Source organism: Bubalus kerabau, chromosome 2 (assembly GCF_029407905.1).
Source record: "Bubalus kerabau isolate K-KA32 ecotype Philippines breed swamp buffalo chromosome 2, PCC_UOA_SB_1v2, whole genome shotgun sequence".
In the NCBI taxonomy this organism is placed as follows: Eukaryota; Metazoa; Chordata; class Mammalia; order Artiodactyla; family Bovidae; genus Bubalus; species Bubalus kerabau.
The window spans coordinates 156849082-156873922 of NC_073625.1; the positions used below are offsets into that span (position 1 = coordinate 156849082).

At 40.3% G+C, this 24841-nt stretch overlaps 1 protein-coding gene across 1 annotated transcript in view; it reads right to left on the reverse strand.

Annotated features, from left to right (window-relative positions):
* LEKR1 (leucine, glutamate and lysine rich 1) overlaps window positions 1-24841 on the reverse strand; it is a 211266-nt gene that overhangs the window by 2362 nt on the left and 184063 nt on the right. The window contains exons 11-12 of the mRNA XM_055569250.1: window positions 24090-24254; window positions 19240-19539 (exon numbers count right to left, since the gene is read on the reverse strand). Coding sequence (XP_055425225.1) covers window positions 19240-19539; window positions 24090-24254 — 465 coding nt within the window. The remainder of the gene's footprint in view (window positions 1-19239; window positions 19540-24089; window positions 24255-24841) is intronic.

Sequence of the window (24841 nt, forward strand, 5' to 3'; positions counted from 1 at the left end):
ATAAAATCAGTGGCATGTCTGTGTCAAACAAACTCTCATCATTTACATATATTAGCAGTAGACATACATGATCCACATATTCACATATTTTTTAAAAAATAATAGGGGTTAATTACTCAATTCCAGTTACTTTTTTTTTTTTTTTAGGGACAGGAGACCAAGGATGGTGTTTGTGGCTTTATCATCTGGTTCTCATTAACTCTTCCTGAAATACTTGTTGAAAAGGCAGGAGAAGGGGGGCTAGACAAGAGGTTAATAAAGTGCCTTGTTAGGTGTCTTCTCATTTCCTGCTCCCAACAATTATATTTGACCAAGAAAGACAGTGAAGCCCATACTTGCTTTGTAATTTGCTGAGAGGAACCAGCTTTGAAATGGTGGGGCCCCTGCTTGCCGCTAGAGCCAGCTCTAAGCTGCTTATGCCTAAATTAAGTGTCTAATTAATTATATCAAGCAGGCAGGGGCCATTTTGTTCCAGAACAATGAAGCAATAAAAAACAGTAAGACATTGCATCTGGTTTTGTCCAACTTTTCTAAATTTAAACTTTCTTTTAAAAGGAAAAAGCATCAATGCATTTTGTTCTTTGTCTACTAGTAGAGTAAGCAGGCAAAATGTATTGAAGTGGTTAGATTTATGAGGCCTTAAATAAATTAGTATGGAAATTTCCTCAAATAAGAAAGCTATGGGAAAGAGTTAATTTTATTTAAATATATATAAAAGAAATTATAGAAGTTAACAATGTGGTCAATAAATGGGTGACGTGAATAAAGGGTGCACAAATATGGAAGGATAAAGTGATGGACGATATGACAACAAGGGCTCTCATTAAAAGGAAAAGAAAACTCAACCCATTTACAAAATTAAATTCAAGTCTCAAAGGAAAGGAGTAGTACTCTGTGGAAAACATCTTAAAAGGAAGTTACTCAAAAGCCATTTCAGGCAAGTGACACTCCATTGAAGGAGAAAACGAAAAGGTGGAGTGAACCCAAAGATGTCCCGGTAACAAGTACAGTGGGAGCAAAGTACCTGCCAACTCCAGACTGAATTTTGGAAGTGCTGGGCCCACTGCCCTGGAACTCATCCTTCTTCGAGGCTATTTGCTTCCAGAACAAAGGACAAATTCTCTTTATTATTCCCTAAATTGGGAGAACCTCTAAACTGAGAATAGGATCCAAAGATAGGTCTTCTATTTTGTCTTTGTTGTAAACACTAAGAAATCTCAGATGAATCTCACATATCTGTATCTCCTCTGACACTTAATATTACCACCTTCTTTAACATTTGGATTATAACTCAATTTTGTAGTTCAGGTGTTAGAATTTATTCAATTGTGGAATAAATAAATGAAATAGAACACATCGAGTTTTGGGGATTGCTGTTTCAGAGTTGGAGTGTATGTGACAGGGCATGACAGGAGCACACATGGATGTGGCCAGAGTCAGTGAGACACTTTAGTGGAAAGTTCCATATGTGAAAAAGAATCATTACTTGTGGGTAGATGGGATTGCTGATGTTTTTGTCAGGTTAGGTTGTTTTAGAATTTTAATATGTATTTTCATTGAACAACATGGGAAAATATCTAAGATGGAACATGTTCAGTAAGACTGAAAGTCATGGGCAAATACAAGAATAATCAGTGAAGCTACAGCATTCTAAAAGTTTTAGGTAAAAGCATCTTTGGCCATATTTTAATATGGCAAAATAGTGTTATCACTGGATTGCAACTAAACTGTAAGTCAAAATGGAAAAGAAGGCATGAGTCAGATGAAGAGAGGCAGTGGGTTTTCCAGGCAGAGTGGGCAGTGATGCAAATGCCCGGCAGTGAGAGAAGAAGAGTCACATCTTGGAAGATACATGGCTTAGTATGACTCCAGGGCAGAGTGCAGAGAACTGGAGAGACCAGGGCTGAGGCAGGGAGAGCAAGCAGGATCAGATCAAGGACGACTTTGACAACCTGCTAATAGTAGAGTTTTAACTCAATTCTGAGGGCCATATGCAGTCCTGAAAGATTTATTTAAGCAGGGGCTGGCGTGGTCAAATTTACAATAAAGGAAGATCTCTTTGTCAGTTCTGTAGAAAGTAGCCCTGAGTGGGGAGGGATGGGAAGAAGGAAGGATAGGGGGTCAATTTTCATGCAGCAGATTCATATCCCAAGTGCCCCTTGGTTGGGGTGGTCTAGGAGAAGGGGAGCTAGCATTCCTGAGTCCTTAACCCATGCCAATTGGGTGAGAACATTATCTATAGATATGCCTACAACATTTTCAGATGATGGCCACTTTGAACAGACCTAAAATATGGCACTCCTACTGGGAAAATAAATGTCAAAATGAAAATATAAATTAGCTCACCATCTGTATGAAATTTCTAGTATTAAAAAAAATGGTCAATTTCCTCCACTCTTTGTAATGTAAGAATGGTTTATTTTTATGTTTGTTTTCTTTTTTATCCTTAGAGACAGCTGGATTGCTTTCAATTCCAAACACAGTGGAAGAAGCAAGACAAGGCTTTGCTGGATAACTTGATCATTCTGAAGGTGAGAATTCCATTTGTGATGGCAATCCGCTGTATTTGGCATAATTTTGGGGGAACATGCCAGGAAAGCTAGTTCTCAGTGAAGAAGCAGCACAGATGGGTATCTTTGTTCATGCTTTATACCCAGTGAGGTCTGAACCAGTCATGCAGTGATCAGATTACAATTTCCACCAACCCAAACTAGATCTCTCCCAGGGTGAGTGGGTGGCTGGCCAACTGGGTGGGGAGCTGAGGTGAAAGGAGACTCTGTGGAAAAGGTGTGGAAACCAGGAAGATGAGTGGGTGTTAGCAAAGGATGTGCCCAACCTTCCATTTAAGACTTCTCTTCAGCTAATCTGATCAGCCAAAACACTGCAGGAAAACAGTGGAAATGGCCTTTTGGTATGGCAGGGAGGAGAATCTGAATAAATTCCCAGGAAAGAAGCAAAATGGATGTTAGGCGGGTTGTTCTTAAAATTTTTTCTATGCTTGCAAACATAATGGACACTGTGAAATAACCATGGCAGACATACTAAAACAGAAGAAGAGATGGAGGGCAATAGTCCCTTGAACTGATAGCCTTCAAGAGCAGATTTTAGAATGGAGAGGAAGAGGCCATGAAGACATAGCGTTCAGGATTTACTTTCTAAGTCAGTAAGCTAATTTTAGTTGAGACTTAATTAACATTAATTAGATACAATAAAAACAGTTTCTCCATATTTTTCTCATTCTGTCAATTTTTTGGCATCCATACTCCATACCAGGGCTGACTCTCCAGCACGTGAAAGACAGTTTTGCCTGGATCTCCCTCTCCATGACTGGAGACCCTTGGTCTGAGCCCCCTACCCTTCAGAATAGCCCCTCTCCACCCACCACCCCATCTGCCCCTGTTCCCTGTGAAGCTGGAAGGCAGACAGCCTCCATTTACTAACCCTTTACTCTTTGGAAGACACTCCAGTGTTCTCTTTATTAGGTTCAAATTGAGTAGTTCTCAAAAATGAGAACTACTCACTTTTTAACTGACTCACTTTGGTTTCTCATAAATGGAGTTACCAGAGAAATGTGTGCCATTTTTCTCTACATCAAATAAATATACAAACAAATGCATATCCTAAAACTAGGCATATTCTTCTTGCAGAAAAGCTATTTATGTTTTCAAATGTATGTATTCCTAAAATTTAATCTTAGAGTTTACATAAATCCATCCTTACCAGACGTGTTAGTAACATTTCCTAAATAAATAGGCCTTCTTTTTTAAAAAATAGGCTTCACATTTGGAGCATCCCTGGTGGCTCAGATGGTAAAGAATCTGCCTGCAATGCAGGAGACCTAGGTTTGATACCTGGGTTGGGAAGATCCCCTGGAGGAGGGCATGGCAACCCATACCAGTATTCTTGCCTGGAGAAGTTCATGGACAGAGGAGCCTGGCAGGCTACAGTCCATGGGATCTCAAAAGAGTCGGACATGACTGAGCGACTTTCACTTTCACTTTACATTTGGAAAATATTGTCAACACCAAAAATTTTAAAACTCATCCAGGGGCTTCCCTGGTGGCTCTGTGGTAAAAAAAAAAAAAAAAAACCCACCTGCCAATGCAGGAGACCTGGGTTTGATCCCTGGGTTAGGAAGATCCCCTGGAGAAGGAAATGGCAACCTAGTCCAGTATTCTTGTCTGGGAAATCCCATGGACAGAGGATCCTGGTGGGCTACAGTCCATGGGGTCTCAAAAGAGTCAGACATGACTTAGCAACTAAACAACAGCAACACCAAATTGAAGAGGCTACCCTAGATCTCCAGGAGCATATGCATTTTATTAACTTTCAACAATTCAAAACTGAATTTCAAAACCTATCTGAAATCAAAATTCTTGTACAGGAGATTGTGAGTCTAAGTTGCAGGCTCCCTTCTTTAGACACTTTCATTCCTTAGAGTCCTTGCCAGACTCTTCCTGTTTCTCTCCCACCTCACTAGATGTTCCGTCTCCATCACCTTTGCCCCAGTCTCCTCCTCCTCCCAGCCTCTCAGAGTTGGCACATTCTCTACCCTCCTCTATTGCCCCATACCCTGGGTGACCTCATTTAGTTCCAAGGCTTAGGATGTGTGGATGTCTTTGAAATCAGTATCTCTCCTCAGTGTTCCCTGAACATATTGTCCATTCAACACCTCCATTTGGATATCTAGCAGATATGTTAAGGTTTGGTTCAGTTCAGTCGCTCAGTCGTGTCCAACTCTTTGTGACCCCATGAATCACAGCACGCCAGGCCTCCCTGTCCATCACCAACTCCCGGAGTTCACTCAAACTCACATCCATTGAGTTGGTGATGCCATCCAGCCATCTCACCCTCTGTCGTCCCCTTCTCCTCCTGCCCCCAATCCCTCCCAGCATCAGAGTCTTTTCCAATGAGTCAACTCTTCACATGAGGTGGCCAAAATATTGGAGTTTCAGCTTTAGCATCAGTCCTTCCAAAGAAATCCCAGGGCTGATCTCCTTCAGAATGGACTGGTTGGATCTCCTTGCAGTCTAAGGGACTCTCAAGAGTCTTCTCCAATACCACAGTTAAAAGCATCAATTCTTCGGTGCTCAGCTTTCTTCACAGTCCAACTCTCACATCCATACATGACCACTGGAAAAACCATAGCCTTAACTAGATGGACCTTTGTTGGCAAAGTAATGTCTCTGCTTTTCAATATGCTATCTAGGTTGGTCATAACTTTTCTTCCAGGGAGTAAGCGTCTTTTAATTTCATGGCTGCAATCACCATTTGCCGTGATTTTGAAGCCCCCCAAAATAAAGTCTGACACTATTTCTGAGAGGAGCTACCCCATGTCTGAGGCCAGGGGTGGCGGCCGGGAGGACCTACCCCATGCCCAAGGTCAGGGGCCACGGCCCGGAGGAGCAACCCCACCTCCAAGGAGCGGTGGCTGCGTGGGCGCAGGAGGGCCTAGAGGAGCTATTCTACATTCAAAGTCAGAAGGGGCGGCAGTGAGGAGATACCCCTCGTCCAAGGTAAGGAGCAGGGGCTGCACTTTGCTGGAGCAGCCATAAAGAGATACCCCACGTCCAAGGTAAGAGAAACCCAAGTAAGACAGTAGGTGCTGCAAGAGGGCATTAGAGGGCAGACACACTGAAACCCTATACTCACAGAAAACTAGTCAATCTAATCACACTAGGACCACAGCCTTGTCTAACTCAATGAAACTAAGCCATGCCTGTGGGGCTACCGAAGATGGGCGGGTCATGGTGGAGAGGTCTGACAGAATGTGGTCCACTGGAGAAGGGAATGGCAAACCACTTCAGTATTCTTGCCTTGAGAACCCCATGAACAGTATGAACAGTATGTTAAGGTTCAGTTCAGTTCAGTTCAGTTCAGTCGTTCAGTCATGTCCGACTTTTTGTTACCCCATGAATTGCAGCACGCCAGGCCTCCCTGTCCATCATCATCTCCCGGAGTTGACTCAAACTCAAGTCCATCGAGTTGGTGATGCCATCCAGCCATCTTATCCTCTGTCGTCCCCTTCTCTTCCTGCCCCCAATCCCTCCCAGCATCAGAGTCTTTTCCAATGAGTCAACTCTTCACATGAGGTGGCCAAAGTACTGGAGTTTCAGCTTTAGCATCATTTCTTCCAGAGAACACCCAGGACCAATCTCCTTTAGAATGGACTGCTTGGATCTCCTTGTAGTCCAAGGGACTCTCAAGAGTCTTCTCCAACACCACAGTTCAAAAGCATCAATTCTTCGGTGCTCAGCCTTCTTTACAGTCCAACTCTCACATCTATACATGACCACTGAAAAAACCATAGCCTTGACTAGACCGACCTTTGTTGGCAAAGTAATGTCTCTGCTTTTGAATATGCTGTCTAGGTTGGTCACAGCTTTCCTTCCAAGGAGCAAGCATCTTTTAATTTCATGGCTGCAAGCACCATCTGCAGTGACTTTGGAGCCCAGAAAAATAATGTCAGCCACTGTTTCCACTGTTTCCAGTTTCCCCATCTATTTGCCATGAAGTGATGGGACCAGATGCCATGATCTTAGTTTTCTGAATGTTGAGCTTTAAGCCAACTTTTTCACTCTCCTCTTTCACTTTCATCAAGAGGCTTTTTATTTCTTATTCACTTTCTGCCATAAGGGTGGTGTCATCTGCATATCTGAGGTTATTGATATTTCTCCCAAATCAAATTCTTGATATTCCTCCCAATTGTATTCCTTAACTAGTGTTTTCCGTCTTAGTAATGGTGCTTTCATTCACTCAGTTGTTGAGACACCAAACTTTGGCGTTATCTTTGACCCCTCTTACCATTCTTCATCATCCCACCCATCAGCAACTTCTGTTACCTCTACCTAGGAAATATATACCAAATATATTCCAAATCTGGCCAATTGTCACCTCCTTTATGATGATGACCAAGAATGCTTTTCTAGACCTTTTCAAGGACCTTGTAATAGGTCTTTCTGCTTTCATTTTGCCCTGCCCCCTTCAACCTATTTTCCACGCAATAGTCAGAGTGATTCTCTAAAAATAAGTCGTATCATGTCACTCCCTTGTTCAACATTGCCAGGTAGCTTTTCACCACACTTAGAAAACAATCCGAAGTCTTTTTAAAAAATTATTTATTTTTGGTTGTACTGGTTCTTCACTGATGTGCATGGGCTCTCTCTAGTTGTAGTGAGCAAGGGCTACTCTCTAGTTGTGGAGCGAGGGCCTCTCAATGTGGTGGCTCCTCTTGTTGTGGAGCACAGGCTCTAGGGTGCCTGGGTTTTAGTAGTTGTGCACACAGACTCAGTAGTTGTGGCTCCTGGGCTTAGTTGCTCCATAGTATGTGGAATCTTACTGGATCATGGATTGAACCTGTGTCCTCTGCAATGGCAGGTGGGTTCTTATCCACTTTGCCACCAGGGAAGTCCAACAATCCAATGTCTTCGTTGTTTGTCAGTCGCTAAAGCTTGTCCGACTCTTTGCAACTCCATGGACTGCAGCACATCAGGCTCCTCTGTCTTCCACTGTCTCCTGGAGTTTGCTCAAATTCATGTCCATTGAGTTGGTGATGCTATCTAACCATCTCATCCTCTGTCATCCCCTTCTCCTTTTGCCTTCAGTCTTTCCCAGCATCAAGGTCTTTTCCAGTGAGTCGGCTCTTCGCATCGGGTGGCCAAAGTATTGGAGCTTTGGTTTCAACATCAGTCTCTCCAGTGAATATTCAGAGTTGATTTCCTTTAGGATTTACTGGTTTGATCTCCTTGCAGTCCAAGGGACTCTCAGAAGAGAAGCCAAAGTTGGAAGGTGTGCAAAGTCTTTAATGCCTTCAAAGACTCCACATGAACTGGCCCCTCCAACTTTGTTTCCTACCATGCCCTCCTTGCTCACTATGCTCCAGCAATGCTTGCTGACTTCCTTGTGGTTTCTCAAAGGTTCGCAGGATGCTTCTTACCACAGGGCCTTTGCACTTCCTATTCACTCTATCTAGAATGCTCTTTTTCTTACTTCAGGTCTGCTTGAATATTATCTTCTCAGAGAGACCTCTGACCATCCCATCGAATATAACACCTCATATATATGTATGTGTGTGTGTATATATATATTCTGCTGCTGCTAAGTCGCTTCAGTCGTGTCCGACTCTGTGTGACCCCATAGACGGCAGCCCACTAGGCTCCTCTGTCCCTGGGATTTGCCAGGCAAGAACACTGGAGTGGGTTGCCATTTCCTTCTCCAATGCATGAAAGTGAAAAGTGAAAGTGAAGTCGCTCAGTCGTGTCCGACTCTTCGCGACCCCAGGGACTGCAGCCTACCAGGCTCCTCCGTCCATGGGATTTTCCAGGCAAGAGTACTGGAGTGGGGTGCCATTGCCTTCTCTGATATATATATTCTACTTCAGTAGAAAAGGATTAAAAAACAAAAACAACCAGCTGTATTAGGCTGGATGTAGATTCTGTGGGTTCACTGAAGAGTATTCCTTTTGTTTGGACTTGAAGAATAAACAGAAATGTTTCAGGTAACTGTTACTAAAATTTAAGCTAGAATCTGCTTTGTTTTTATTTTAAAAATTTCTCTAATCTTAAAAAATATCTCATTAAGGTTCATATTCTGCTGTTTATTTGCTGTACTTATAACTTTCCTGTTTTTTCTTCTATAACTTTGTCCTTTATCCTTTCCTCTGCTTCCCTCTCTGTCAGGTCCTCTATATCATTTACTCTTATCCATTATTTTAAATTATTTTTAAAAATTAGTTTATTACACATAGTTAAAGATTAAAATAATACTATAACTTTATAATGAAATAAAGCACTTACTTCTTCACACTTTTAGGTTCTGCCTCCCAGGAACAATCATTTTCAGGTTTTTAAGCTGTTTCTAATGATATTTATATCCATAGTCCTAAATAATGTTGTTATACAGCTACCTCATGGTTTTCAATTTTGAAGTCATTATCTACTGATTTTATAGAATGAAAGATGAGGATTTAGCTTCCTTACAGTTGTTTCACCTTCCATTAGAAGATGTTTCTGCTCCCCTAGGAGAGGCTCCTATCACAATTTTATTGAAAAACCTTCCCAATTTCTACCACAATTTTTAGTCAAATCTATATTCCACCTTATATGATTATAGTATATAAGTATATGTACACCTTAGCCATGCAGCGTACTATGATTACATTTCCTTTCTTTCACAGTTCCCTTCTGGAGTTTATTATTATCCCATTATTTATCTGCTTAGTTTTCTAGGTGTTGATAACCAGTTTTTCACCAAACCTACTTACAGAAGTGTAAATACCTCTCAACACATTTAAGCACTCCATGTAATCTATCCATTCTCTTTTTTTTTTTCTCAGAGACATACTTCTGAGAATCTGCCATTCTTTTATTGAACTCAGTCTGGTTTTCTCTAAGTCTGCTACACTGCTGTCATCCTTGGATTTTTTCCCACCATCGTCCTGGTCCTGGGGATTCCCACTACCTCTCTGCTGTGTGGAAATGCTCATTTCCTGATTCCTGTGTCTTCTCCTTTCTTAGTTTACTCCCTCATTGTGGAGCTCCCTAAGAAAGGCTGCAAGGGAAGTACCAGCAGGGGCGACTTCGTCCAAGGTAAGGAGCAGCAGCTGTGCTTTGCTGGAGCAGCCGTGAAGAGATACCCCAGGTCCAAGGTAAGAGAAACCCAAGTAAGATGGTAGGTGTTGCGGGAGGGCATCAGAGGGCAGACACACTGAAACCATAATCACAGAAAACTAGCCAATCTGATCACACAGACCATAGCCTTGTCTAACTCAATGAAACTAAGCCATGCCATGTGGGGCCACCCAAGACAGAGTCATGGCGGAGAGGTCTGACAGAATGTGGTCCCCTGGAGAAGGGAATGGCAAACCACTTTAGTATTCTTGCCTTGAGAACCCCATGAACAGTATGAAAAGACAAAATAGTAGGATACTGAAAGAGGAACTCCCCAGGTCAGTAGGTACCCAGTATGCTACTGGAGATCAGTGGAGAAATATCTCCAGAAAGAATGAAGGGATGGAGCCAAAGCAAAAACAATACCCAGCTGTGGATGTGACTGGTGATAGAAGCAAGGTCCGATGCTGTGAAGAGCAATACTGCAGAGGAACCTGGAATGTTAGGTCCATGAATCAAGGCAAATTGGAAGTGGTCAAACAGGAGATGGCAAGAGTGAATGTTGACATTCTAGGAATCAGCGAACTAAAATGGACTGGAATGGGTGAATTTAACTCAGATGACCATTATATCTACTACTGTGGGCAGGAATCCCTTAGAAGAAATGGAGTAGCCATCATGGTCAACAGAAGATCTTGTTCGTTTCCAAGGCAAACCATTCAATATCACGGTGATTTGAGCCTATGCCCCAACCAGTAATGCTGAAGAAGCTGAAGTTGAACGGTTCTATGAAGACCTACAAGACCTTTTAGAACTAACACCCAAAAAAGATGTCCTTTTCATTATTGGGGACTGGAATGCAAAAGTAGGAAGTCAAGAAACACCTGGAGTAACAGGCAAATTTGGCCTTGGAATACGGAATGAAGCAGGGCAAAGGCTAATAGAGTTTTGCCAAGAGAATGCACTGGTCATAGCAAACACCCTCTTCCAACAACACAAGAGAATGCCACAAGAGAAGACTCTACACATGGACATCACCAGATGGTCAACACCGAAATCAGATTGATTATATTCTTTGCAACCAAAGACGGAGAAGCTCTATATAGTCAGCAAAAACAAGACCGGGAGCTGACTGTGGCTCAGACCATGAACTCCTTATTGCCAAATTCAGACTGAAATTGAAGAAAGTAGGGAACACTACTAGACCATTCAGGTATGACCTAAATCAAATCCCTTATGATTATACAGTGGAAGTGAGAAATAGATTTAAGGGACTAGATCTGATAGAGTGCCTGATAAATTATGGACGGAGGTTTGTGACATTGTATAGGAGACAGGGATCAAGACTATCCCCATGGAAAAGAAACGTAAAAAAGCAAAATGGCTGTCTGAGGAGGCCTTACAAATAGCTGTGAAAAGAAGAGAAGTGAAAAGCAAAGGAGAAAAGGAAAGATAAGCATCAGAATGCAGAGTTCCAAAGAATAGCAAGGAGAGATAAGAAAGCCTTCCTCAGTGATCAATGCAAAGAAATAGAGTAAAACAACAGAAAGAGAAAGACTAGAGATCTCTTCAAGAAAATAAGAGATACCAAGGGAACATTTCATGCAAAGATGGGCTCGATAAAGGACAGAAATGGTATGGACCTAACAGAAGCAGAAGATATAAAGAAGAGGTGGCAAGAATACACAGAAGAACTGTACAAAAAAAGATCTTCATGACCCAGATAATCACGGTGGTGTGATCACTCACCTAGAGCCAGACATTCTGGAATGTGAAGTCAAGTGGGCCTTAGAAAGCATCACTACGAACAAAGCTAGTGGAGGTGATGGAATTCCAGTTGAGCTATTTCAAATCCTGAAAGATGATGCTGTGAAAGTGCTGCACTCAATATGCCAGCAAATTTGGAAAACTCAGCAGTGGCCACAGGACTGGAAAAGGTCAGTTTTCATTCCAATCCCAAAGAAAGGCAATGCCTAAGAATGCTCAAACTACCACACAATTGCACTCATCTCACACGCTAGTAAAGTAATGCTCAAAATTCTCCAAGCCAGGCTTCAGCAATATGTGAATGTGAACTTCCTGATGTTCAAGCTGGTTTTACAAAAGGCAGAGGAACCAGAGATCAAATTGCCAACATCTGCTGGATCATGGAAAAAGCAAGAGAGTTCCAGAAAAACATCTATTTCTGCTTTATTGACTATGCCAAAGCCTTTGACTGTGTGGATCACAATAAATTGTGGAAAATTCTGAAAGAGATGGGAATACCAGACCACCTGACCTGCCTCATGAGAAACCTGTATGCAGGTCAGGAAGCAACAGTTAGAACTGGACATGGAACAACAGACTGGTTCCAAATAGGAAAAGGAGTACGTCAAGGCTATATATTGTCACCATGCTTATTTAACTTATATGCAGAGTACATCATGATAAACACTGGGCTGGAAGAAGCACAAGCTGGAATCAAGATTGCTGGGAAAAATATCAGTAACCTCAGATATGCAGATGATACCACCCTTATGGTAGAAAGTGAAGAGGAACTCAAAAGCCTCTTGATGAAAGTGAAAGAGGAGAGTGAAAAAGTTGGCTTAAAGCTCAACATTCAGAAAATGAAGATCATGGCATCTGGTCCCATCACTTCGTGGGAAATAGATGGGGAAACAGTGGGAACAGTGTCAGGCTTTATTTTGGGGGGCTCCAAAATCACTGCAGATGGTGATTGCAGCCATGAAATTAAAAGACATTTACTCCTTGGAAGGAAAGTTATGACCAACCTAGATAGCATATTGAAAAGCAGAGACATTACTTTGCCAACAAAGGTCCATCTAGTCAAGGCAATGGTTTTTCCAGTGGTCATGTATGGATGTGAGAGTTGGACTGTGAAGAAAGCTGAGCCCCAAAGAATTGATGCTTTTGAACTGTGGTGTTGGAGAAGACTCTTGAGAGTCCCTTGGACTGCAAGGAGATCCAACCAGTCCATCCTAAAGGAGATCAGTCCTGAGTGTTCATTGGAAGGCCTGATGCTGAAGCTGAAACTCCAATATTTTGGCCACCTCATGTAAAGAGTTGACTCATTGGAAAAGACCCTGTTGCTGGGAGGGATTGGGGGCAGGAGGAGAAGCGGACAACAGAGGATGAGATGGCTGGATGGCATCACTGACTCGATGGACATGAGTTTGGGTAAACTCTGGGAGTTGGTGATGGACAGGGAGGCCTGGCAAGCTGTGATTCATGGGGTCGCATAATCGGACATGACTGAGCGACTGAACTGAACTGAACTGAATGTCTGAAAATATCTTTGACACCTGCATTTAATTGATCATTTGGCAGGATATAGAATCCTAGATTGGTAATAATTTTCCTTAATGTTTTTAATTCCTTATGAGATTGGTAATAATTTTCCTTAATGTTTTTAATTCCTTATGTTTATCCTTAAGGTAGTGACATTTCATGATGAAGTGCTTTGGTATGTTTGCTTTGCCATCCATCATGCTGAGTGGACTCGTTAAATATAGAAATCCCCTTCAGTACTTAGAAGATTTATTTTTTGATTGGATTAATTCCTGGATAGTTTTCTCCCTTCCATTTTCTCTGTTCTGTCTTTCTGGAACTCCTATTAATGAAGTATTAGATATCCTGGCTTGATCCTCTAATATTCTTTTCTTCTCTCCATCTTGTTACCTTTTTCTTCTACTTTCTGTGTTATTTCTTCATTTTTATCATTTAAGCCAAATATTATATTTTTTATTTCAGTTCTTGTACTTTGATACTCATTCCTGTTCTCTTTTTATAGCCCTCTGTTCACATTTCATGGATATAATATCTTCTCTTTTGTCTCTAAGGATATGAATTATGCTCTTTTTTGACACTTTTTCTTCCCACATTGTTCTTTTTTTGCTTATTTGTTTGATCCTGATTCTGTCTTTCATATTAGAAGTGTTCCTCAAATGCTTGGTTATTCTTGGCCTTTTGTGTTTAAAAATGAGTCTTCAAAATGTTACTGGAAACTCTGTGTGCCTACTAGGTAAGGGCTTGTTTACTGGTATATGTTTCATTTGACATGCATATCACTTTTAATTAAAAGTTATTTAGTGCCCAGAGGTACTAATAGTTGTTGGTACCCAGAGGTATTTTCTTTTTTTAAACTTTCTTTAATCAATTAATCAGTGTCTTATAGTTTTTAGTGTATAAGTCTTTCAATTCATTGGTTAAGTTTATTCCTAAGCCAGAGGTATCTTCTTTTGAGCTAGCTCATTTTACCACAGAGGGCTCTTCCAATTTCCTGGGTATTGATATATAAGCTTGGTTGTCTGTGTTCTGGGAAGTGAGTGGATGACAGGGACTGGGAGGTCTCACCCTGAAATATACAGACCTTCACTCTAGCTCTTGCCTTTTATCATATCCCGCTTTTGTGTATCCTCAAGTCCAAAGACTCTTGCATTCAGGTTTTCTAGAATGTAAACCTTTAGGATCCTGCCAGGATGGTAGGTAGAGGCTGCCTGGGGTTGCAGAGGGCATCTAAGCATCTGTTTGCACCTTTAAAAACCATTCAAACAGCCCTGTTTTCAGCTCTACTCTTCTCTCCCACTTTGAGAGATATCTGGTGAGCCTTTCTAATGTGATTGGGTTTGCTCCTTTTTAGGATTCCATGCACTCCCACACTCTCCACAAGCATTAGGTTTCAGTATCCATAGCCTGCTGATTACCTCTCATCCATACCTTACTTTCCGTTTTCCAAATTTTGGTCAACAGTTTTTTCATCAAATGTCATCTCCTTTCCTGTTCTTTTTTCCTTATGTATTTATTCAATTTTAATTAATTTACTGTCATTTTAGTGTATTTGGGGATGGATGCAGAGATAAACATATGCGATTAATCATTCATATTTAACCAAGAGCATTACCTTCTATTTTTGAATATATTTCATCTTCATTAGATAGCTATAGGAAGTGGGAGAATTTAAAACTTCTGCTCCTTATGTTTTCCTTATCTATAGTTTTAAGTCAACAAAAATATTGAACTCTCTGTACTGGCTTTACTTTGATCTGCTTTTCACATTCTCCTTTTGGATCCAAGGCCCCAAACAGTGGAGCCACACTGTCTTGGTAGTGCTCATATGGAGCTAGTAAGGAAGGAAAACTGGCAGCAAAAAGCATGGGATCTATTTTAAGCTGGTTTTAAATGATACTGTCCTGTTCTCTAACATATTATGTTTCTTTTCTGGCTTCTTATTTTTTTAAACTGTTCCAATTTTTGATGTCTGTGTCTTTTCCCTGTAAAGAATTTCAGGAGCCCCTTTTTTGCATTTAAATTTCCCATTTAGTTTTACTTCCTATTTTTTCTCTTCTTATTGACCTGAACCTTTTGTTGCCTCACCTTCTTGACCCTCGTTTCTGTGGCAGCACTCCACTAATCCCTGCTCCATGGAGGAATATCCATTTTGCCCTTTTGAGGCTATGGCTTTCCTCCTATCCTTGAGAACTTTCTTTACACAATTAAAAACAAAGTCCTACCTATTTTCTGGCCTCCTGAATGAGAGTGGGGTTTTCCTCTCCTTAATTAGCTTTCTTATCAGACCATTAATTTATCTTCTTTCAAATGGGAATTCGTTCTCCACTTAAATGAGGCTGTTTTCCTCCAGAATCTGAGAAATTTCAAGTGTCTGGAATGCATGGTCACAAAAAGTAGTACTTTTTACTTTACATGCTAACAACCTCAGTTCTCTCTGGCTCATAATTCCTATCACTTGTATTAATTCATTTCCAATTTAATAAGAATGTTCTGGACGTTAGCATTCTTAAACAGAGAAGCAGTCTTAATTATTTACTCTTACAGTTCAGTTGTAATTGTCTAACTTCTAGTGGGAAGGCTGCCCTCAGCCATGTCCCAAGATAACTTTACTTTTGCTACAATCCCTTTCTATTTCCCAGTAATGATCTACAATCATTTATATACCAACTCAGTATCGTATCTTTCCAAAATCTGCATGTAAAAAAATTTCATCTCTGAGTGGTTTCCTGTTACAACCAACAAGCAGGAAGAATTCCAAATGTAGCTGCTTTTGTGTGAAAAAGATATTCGTTCTTCACTTTTAGTCTAGCTTCTCTTGCCAAAGTTACCTTCAGAGGCTCTGAGTTGGCAAACTATAAAATGGCCCCCGGTTATCCCTGCCCTCTTGCTGTTCACAGCCTTCTGCAACCCCTTTGAGTTGAGTGTGGCCTGGAATTGTTGTTCCATCTCTAATGAATAGAATGCAGCAAAAGCAGTGGGATACCACTTCTGAGATTAAGTTAGAGAGACTGCGGCTTCTATCTTGGGCACCCTCTCTTGCACTCTCTCTTTCTTACTCGCTTGTTTTGCAAGAGACTAGCTACCATGTTGCCAGGCTCTTCTATGGAAAAGTTCATGTTGGAAGGAAGTGAGGGGTTCTTCTCTTCCCCTTTTTCAGCCAACATTGAACTGAGGCTCTCAGCCCAACAACCATGAGGAAGTAAATCCTGTTGACAACTACAAAAGTGAGCTTGGAAGTCAACCTGCCCCCAGTTGAGCCTTTTTAATGAGACTGCAGCAGCTGACACCCTAACACCAACCTCATGAGAGGTACTGAGCAAGAGGCATCCAGCTAAGCCGTACATTCAGATCTCTGACACTCAGAAATAAATGTTCCCTGTTTGAAGCCACTGATTTTGATGACAATTTGTTATATAACAATACATAACTAATACAAGTCCTATGGCCAGATTGTTAACTTTTAGTCTGTGTTTTTTACATGGGAAGTTTCTTTTAGGTCATTCTTGCCTCTGGATGTCACTTTAACTGCTCAACATATTTTCTCTAAATTCCTCTTTGAAAGCATGGAATGGCAGTTGTCAGTCATGTTCATAATTGCATATTGATGACTAGCACAGTGCCTGGCACTTGAATATAGGCACGGGCCTATTATATATTTCCTGGATTTGACCCTTTATAGTCTTGTTCTAGTTTATAAATTCCTAGAATAAATAAATGTCCTATGGCAACCCACTCCAGTGTTCTTGCCTGGAGAATCTCAGGGACGGGGGAGCCTGGTGGGCTGCTGTCTACGGGGTCGCACAGAGTCGGACACGACTGAAGCGACTTAGCAGCAGCTTAGCAGCAGTTTATAAATAACTCATCACTTTCCATACTGCCATTTCTTTGGGAGATTTAACAGTTAGAAAACCTGCTGGTCTAGTTAATTTGGCCTTTTTCTCCTTTAACCTGCTGTCCCACCTCTAGAACTTCAACACTGCTGTCTTAGTTGAAGCATCACCTCTCTCCTTCTCCAGCAGAGCTGAGTCCATGTGTATGCTGGCTCTTCCCACTCCTGCCTGGACTGGAGGAGCAGCCCCCTCTTCCAAGGGAGGTTGTGGTGCTGTGTTCCAACAGGAGACATTCAATCACACAACACCCTAACCATCTGGTAGATAAAGCATTAGTGTGTTTATTATTATTCTAAAAGTAACAGAGAGAGGGTGTGTGTGTGTGTGTGTGTGTGTATCCTGGAGATCTGAGTGTGAAGCCTTAGGTCACTTTGAAATTTAGAAGCAGAATCACTAAAATTCAAGTATCCTAAAAGAGGAAATATAGAAATTCATGGAGATGAAATTTAGAGATCCAAATCTAAGAAATTCAAATTCAAATCTTGGCTCCACCATGCTGGGTCATCTTAGAAATTATTCACACATCTTGAGTCAGTTTCTCATCTGTAACATGGAAGTAATTCCTACTTTAATAGGGTTTTTAGGTATTATTTTTGATCTAATATTTTGTTCATTCCACATTTTAACTTAAAATTTCTTTGGAATAGGTTCACTATGTCATAATTATAATGATGGTATAAACTTTGAATTTTGGTTGACAATTTACAAATAGCAAGAAAACATGGTATATTTGTTAATAATCAATATTACTACTAGCACTTTCCTTTTATTCATCTTTAAGACACCAATGAAACCAAAAAATATAATTTATCACTAACATTCAGAATCTTCCTCCATTTGCCTTTATTTGCTATACTGTTATAAATAGGATCAAATATTCTAATATGACAATATTCTAATTCTTGGCTATTGGAAAATTGCCCCACTGTTTTAATAAGTTTGGGTTACTACAACAAAATACCAGAGGCTGCATAGTTCAAACAATAAATATTATTTCTCAAAGTTTTGGAGATTGCAAAGTTCAAGATCAAAGTGCCGACAGATTTGGTGTCTGGTAAGGACCCTGATTCAAAATGGCCATCCTCTTACTGTGTCCTCACATGGTGAAAGGGGAGAGGGAGCTTTCTTTCATAAGAGCACTAATTCCATTCAGGAGATTAGCTCATCTCTCAAGACACAATCACCTCTGACAGACCCATCTCCACACGTCATACTAGTGATTATATTTAACATATGAATTTGGGAAGACATTCAGTCAGTAGCATCCACCATTTCTAAAATGGTTAGCAGTTCAGAAATAAGATTTTGTTAGGAAAACAAAATTAAAATCAAAATAAGTCTGTTGTTGTTTAGTTGCTAAGTCGTGTCCAACTCTTTGCAACCCCATGGACTGTATCCTGCCAGGCTCCTCTGCCCATGGGATTTCCTAGGCAAGAACTGAAGTGGGTTGCCATTTCCTTCTCCAGGGGATCTTCCTGACCTAGGGATTAGACCTGAGTCTCCTGCATTGCAGGTGGATTCTTTACCACTAAGCCACCAGGGAAGCCCCAAATTAAGTATGTTGTTGTTCTGTCGCCTAGTCGTGTCTGACTCTTTGCAACTCCATGGACTGCAGCATGCCAGGCCTCCCTGTCCCTCACCATCTCCCAAAGTTTGCTGATGCCATGGACATGAACTTGTCTACTCCAGTTTAAATAAAACACTGCTGAAATAATCATGCATACACAGGAAAGAAGACCAATACACGTAGATTATCTTACAACTTTAGAATGACAGAAAAATAAAACCCTAAAGAATAACTTTATTTAAAATATACTGTCTAAAATATTAAACAGCAAGCACTCTAAAAGTTTCTTTGACAAAAATGTAATGTTTCAACAAATAAGACATAAATATATAAAGATTCCTAATCTTAGAGGTTTTAAATGGTCATTTGCAACACAGTAGAACTTGCCAAGGAAACCTTAGAGATTACATAGATAAATGTATTATTTATTTTACAGAAAAGGAAACCAGGTCCAGAGAGGTTAAATGCCTGCCTAAGCTGAAACTCCAATATTTTGGCCACCTGATGTGAAGAGCTGACTCATCTGAAAAGACCCTGATGCTGGGAAAGATTGAGGGCAGGAGGCGAAGGGGACAACAGAGGATGAGATGGTTGAATGGCATCATCAATGCAATGGACATGGGTTTGGGTGAACTCCGGGAGTTGGTGATGGACAGGGAGGCCTGGCCGTGCTGCAGTTCATGGGGTCGCAAAGAGTTGGACACGACTGAGCGACTGAACTGAACTGAAGTTAAGGACAGAGCCCAGGATATGACTCCAGGTCTCTGACTAATAGTCCAGAACTTTCTGCATGACACCAAGCTACATTTCATGTCTTTGTTTGTTTATTTGTTGAAAGACCAGCACTCTTTCACTAACTGCACTGGTACCATCACCCGCTTCCTACCTCTTTCTGGGACTGGTTGAATCGCTCTATCAGTTGTGCTTGTGCCAGCATTACTCTTTCCAGCTCATCCGACTTCTTTTTCATTTCCTTCCTCAGGTCCTCTGAAACGGAACCATTACTGTCAATTTCCTTCTTCAAACGTGATTCAAATTCTACAACCAAATTTTTAAGGTTTTCAATTTCTTTCTCCTTTAACGAAGATTCCTCAGTATATTGAACATAGGATTCACGGAGTTTTTCTTCAAGAGCCGCGAGTTTCAGTCTTAGATCTTTAGTAGCACCTTCGATTAAGTTGGATATCTGTAAGGTAAGTCTTGCATTAGTTTGTAGGTAATAGTCTCTAGGTATCCACAGAATTCTCTTGGTTTTAAGAGGTTTATTCTAAATAATTGGTGTTCTCTTCTGATCTGATTAAAACAAATCTTATGACATATATAGGCCTTCACAATTTTAGAAGTTAAGACTAAGATTTTATTTTTATCACCGAAAATGGAATTGCATTAATCACTTGAACATACTTTGAAATACCTAAATCTTTGTACCTGAATGGAACTACCAAGGACAACTCAAGTCTTGATGAAGTGCCTGTCTGGACTCATTTTAGGGTGACTTTGGGACCTAGAAATACCTGATGTTTAGGGATGCATGTAGGAGAGCATCATAGCTACAGTCAGTCAGTTCAGTCACTCAGTCGTGTCCAACTCTTTGTGACCCCATGGACTGCAGCATGCCGGGCCTCCCTGTCCATCACCAACTCCCGGAGTTTACTCAAACTCATGTCCATTGAGTTGGTGATGCCATCCAACCATCTCATCCTCTGTCAGCCCCTTCTCCTCCTACCTTCAATCTTTCCCAGCATCAGGGTTTTTTCAAATGAGTTAGTTCTTCACATCAGGTGGCCAAAGTATTGGAGTTTCAGCTTCAGAATCAGTCCTTCCAATGAATATTCAGGACTGATTTCCTTTAGGATGGACTGATTGGATCTTCTTGCAGTCCAAGGGACTCTCAAGAGTTTTCTCCAACACCACAGTTCAAAAGCATCAATTCTTCGGTGCTACAGTCTACTCAAATCATACTAGTAAGGTTTCCTTTGATGTATTTTTTTTTTCATCCTTGTATATGATGATTGAAGGTACTCTAGATACCACACCTTCTATAGTAGCCCTGCCCAATAGAACTTTCTTCAGTGACAGAATACATGAGCAAATTGGGAAAAGTCAGCAGTGGCCATAGGACTGGAAAATGTCAGTTTTCATTCCAGTCTCAAAGAAGGGCAATGCCAAAGAATGTTCAAACTACCATTCAGTATGTGACCTGAGAACTTCCAGATGTACAAGCTGATTTAGAAAAGGCAGAGGAAGTAGAGATCAAATTGCCAACATTTGTTGGATCATAGAGAAAGAAAAGAAACCCCAGAAAAGTATCTACTTCTGCTTCATTGACTATGCTAAAGCCTTTGACTATGTGGATCACAACAAACTGGAAAATTCTTAAAAGAGATAGGAATACAAGACCACTTTACCTGCCTCCTGAGAAACCTGTATGTGGGTCAATAAACAACATATAGAACCAGATATGGAACAATGGACTGGTTCAAAATAGGGAAAGGAGTAACTCAAGGCTCTATATTGTCACCCTGCTTATTTAACTTATATACAGAGTACATCATGTGAAAGGTGGCCTGGATGAAGCACAAGCTGGAATCAAGACTGCTGGAGAAATATCAACAACCCCAGATATGCAGATGATACCACTCCAGTGGGAGAAAGTGAAGAGGAAGTGAAGTGTTTCTTGATGAAGGTGAAAGAGGAAAGGGAAAAGCTGGCTTGAAATTCAATATTAAAAAAACTAAGATCATGGCATCTGGTCCCATCACTTCACAGTACATAGCTGGGGAAAAAATGGAAACAGTGACAGACTTTATTTTCTTGGGCTCCAAAAATCACTGCAGATGGTGACTGCAGCCATGAAATTAAAAGATGCTTGCTCCTTGGAAGAAAAGCTATGACAAACCTGGACAGCATATTTAAAAGCAGAGGCATCACTTTGCTGACAAAGGTCCATATAATCAAAGCTATGGTTTTTCCAGTAATCATGTACAGATGTGAGAGCTGTACCATAAAGAAGGCTGAGCACTGAAGAACCTATGCTTTCGAACTGTGGTGCTAGAGAAGACTCTTGAGAGTCTCTTGGACAGCAAGGAGATGAAACCAGTCAATCCTAAAGGAAATCAACCCTGAATATTCACTGGTGGGTCTGATGTTGAGGCTGAAGCTCCAATACTTTAGCTACTTGATGAGAAAAGCTGACTCATTGGAAAAGACCCTGATGCTGGTAAAGACTGAAGCCAAAAGGAGAAGGAGGCGGCAGAGAATGAGAGGATTAGATAGAGTCACCGACTCAATGGACATGAATTTGAATAGACTCCACGAAACAGTGAAGGACTGGGGAGCCTGGTGTGTTGCAGTCCATGGGGTTGCAAAGAGTCAGACACAACTTAGTGACTGAACAACAAGAAGAAATATTCTGCACTGTCTTATGTGGTAGCCACTACCCACATGTGACTATTGATAGTGGTGTACTGGTAAATACTTCCCTGATAGCTCAACTGGTAAAGAATCAGCCTGCAACACAGGAGACCCTGGTTTGATTTCTGGGTCAGGAAGATCCACTGGAGAAGGGATAGGTTACCTATTGTGGTACTCTTGGGCTTTCCTTGTGGCTCAGCTGGTAAAGAATCCACCTGCAATGTGGGAGACCTGGGTTTGATCCCTGCCCTGGAGAATTCCATGGGCTATAAAGTCCATGGGGGTCACAAAGAGTCAGACACGACTGAATTGGTAAATATTTAACAATGGACTCTCACACACACACACAGAAGTCAGATTTGTATTCAATTCCCATGATATAAACACTCTCACCATGACCAATTCCAAGCTATGAAGGTGAAACCACTGATCACTGAACTGAGAAGAAATGTTAACAGTAGGCTCTTGCTTGCTAGTATGGGCTATTGCACCCTTGAAATGTGGCAAACATGAGTGAGGAACTCAATTTTCAATTTTATTTAATTTTAATTAATTGAAACTTAAGTAGGCACATAAGTTACTATATTAAACAATGCAGTTCTAGAGGATACCAGAATACTTTGAAAATATACTGCTTCTGAAGGTGGTACCTCCAGATAAAGAGAGGAAAGAACAACTTGAGAAACTTCTCAGTGTCACAGCATCTTTAGAAGGGAAAAGACTGCTTATTTTTCTCCTTAAAAAAGCAAAACAACACAAAACATACCAAGAAGAGCAAAGCTGCTTCTGACAAAACATATCATTATTTATGCTACAGATATTGTCATATTATAAATATTAGTACAACAAGAAATCAGCCCATGAAGAATCTGGAAAGCATTTATAGACTATAAAGTTCCAAGGATTTCGTGAACCATTACTTAAGAGTTATGTACCCAAAATTTGTTTCAAATGTTAAATTTACATTAACAATAACTTTTACAAGAAATCTATTCACCACAGTTTTTATAAATTAATATTCCATTTTCTTCAATTAACCCAGGGAAGGAGAGGGTCACTTCTGGGTCTGAGCAGTAGTTTCCTTCATCCAGAGGAGAGCTGCCACTAAAACAGAGCAGGTTATCTTGGGAAGAGGAGGCTCACATGCTTTGATTTTTTAATAAGGGAGTCAACAGTAAAAAAAAAAAAAAAAAAAAAAATCAAGAGAATTCACTCACAAAATCTGGACTTAGGACTGCTCTTGAAAGACTGTAGCCCTGGCAAGTTGGGGCCTGCCTTTCAGCATTCCCCTGCTGACGGTCCTGGGCCACATGGGAGAGTAACTAACAGCAGTCACAGGGTGAGGGGAAAAGGGGAGTGGGGGCAGGAGCCGGGAAGTAAGGGCATGTCTAGGACAGGACTGTCCAGAAGAGGAGGAGAGGGCCTTAGGTGAGCCGAGGCTACAACTCCCAGTGCATGCTCCATTGTCCCATTGTCCCAAATAGGACTGCACTTATAGAACACAAATTCAGAGATTAAATTATTATTAAGAATTTCAAGACAGCATTTGCAGAGCATTAAACCTGCAAGGTTTGTATGGGGACCTGTGATACCACATTTACGTGGCTGGCCCTGCCTATTCACAGTGAGCTACTGAAAAAACTACCATATCCCCTGTACAACAAAGTGGAGGCCGTAAGTCTCATTTAATGCTAATTTACATAAACTCTTAATGAGTTTATTCAAAATATAACTTTACCACTAGGCCTTGGTTAATATACTCACACAAAAGATACACACACACACACACACACACACACTCTACTTTCAAGTCTTATGTAAACAAGGGAACCTTGTCAAAACCTTATATTTTGTTTAGTATACATTGTTTAAGAAATTATGGAAGTCTGATATTTAAAAAATATTTCCCCTTCATTCAAAACTAAAATTGAAAATATTTGAAACTAAAGGGGATAGACTTTAGTTGTTGGTAAAATTTAGTTATGTAAAATACATCATTATCTTTTGTTGGACATTTGAGGTATTAGAATATCTAACCATGTTAATTATTAGTTACGTAATTTATGCTGTTTTCAAAATACGTTTATAAAAAAAATGTTTATTTAGTAGGAAAAATTCCATACATAGCTGGATTATATTCTTATGTAATTTATCTCAGTCATTCATTATGGAGAATAGCCAAATCATTCTATCTAAAAATAAGCTGTGATGACCATAAGGAAATCTATAGGAGTTAGAAATATAGTGTTGTCCTTAGGAGGAAATAACCAACATCTACAGTTTCAAATCCATTAAATAATGATGAATACCATAATGACAGACCTTCATTTGTAGTTCTTCTTGTTCTTTCTTATACTTTTGGATTATTTCTTGGTGTTTTTCCTTTTCAATATCAAGTTCCAGTTTAGCTTCTTCCTTAAAGAGAAGAGCTTGCTCCTGAAATTCAACCAAATGTTGGGCTCTTTCCTTGGCAAATTCAGCTTCAATCTAGAAAATAGCATTTAACACACATATTATCATAAGTAAATTTAACACCATATAAGTAAATTAAGCCTATTTTCAGACTCATTTTTTTCTCCCAGGTTTGTTGATATAATTGACATATAGTACCATATAAGTTTAAGGTGTACACTATAAAGATTTCACTTACATATATCCTGAAGTTATTATCACAAAAGTTTACAGAACATCCATCATCTCATATAGATACAAAATTAAAGAAATAGAACTTTTCCTTGTGATGAGAACTCTTAGGGTCTAATCATTTAAAAATTCTAATTCTAACATGAATTTTTAAATTCTAATGTTAAAAAAAACTGATTCAGAACTTGGACCAGAGAAGTTGACCTTGGGTCAAATATCTTCAGATCTTCTAAGACTTTTAAGACCTGTAAAATGAGTAGAGAAGTTAGGACAATATAAGTTTTCAGAAATACTAAAAGCTTAGTCTTCTGTACATTTATAGTCTAAATTCTGTCCTTTGCCAAGGAAAAAAAAAAGAAGAAAAGATTTTGAGGCTCTCACACTAAGTTCTGTTGAAAACTCAAGAGTGGAAACAATGTATAAATGCTGAT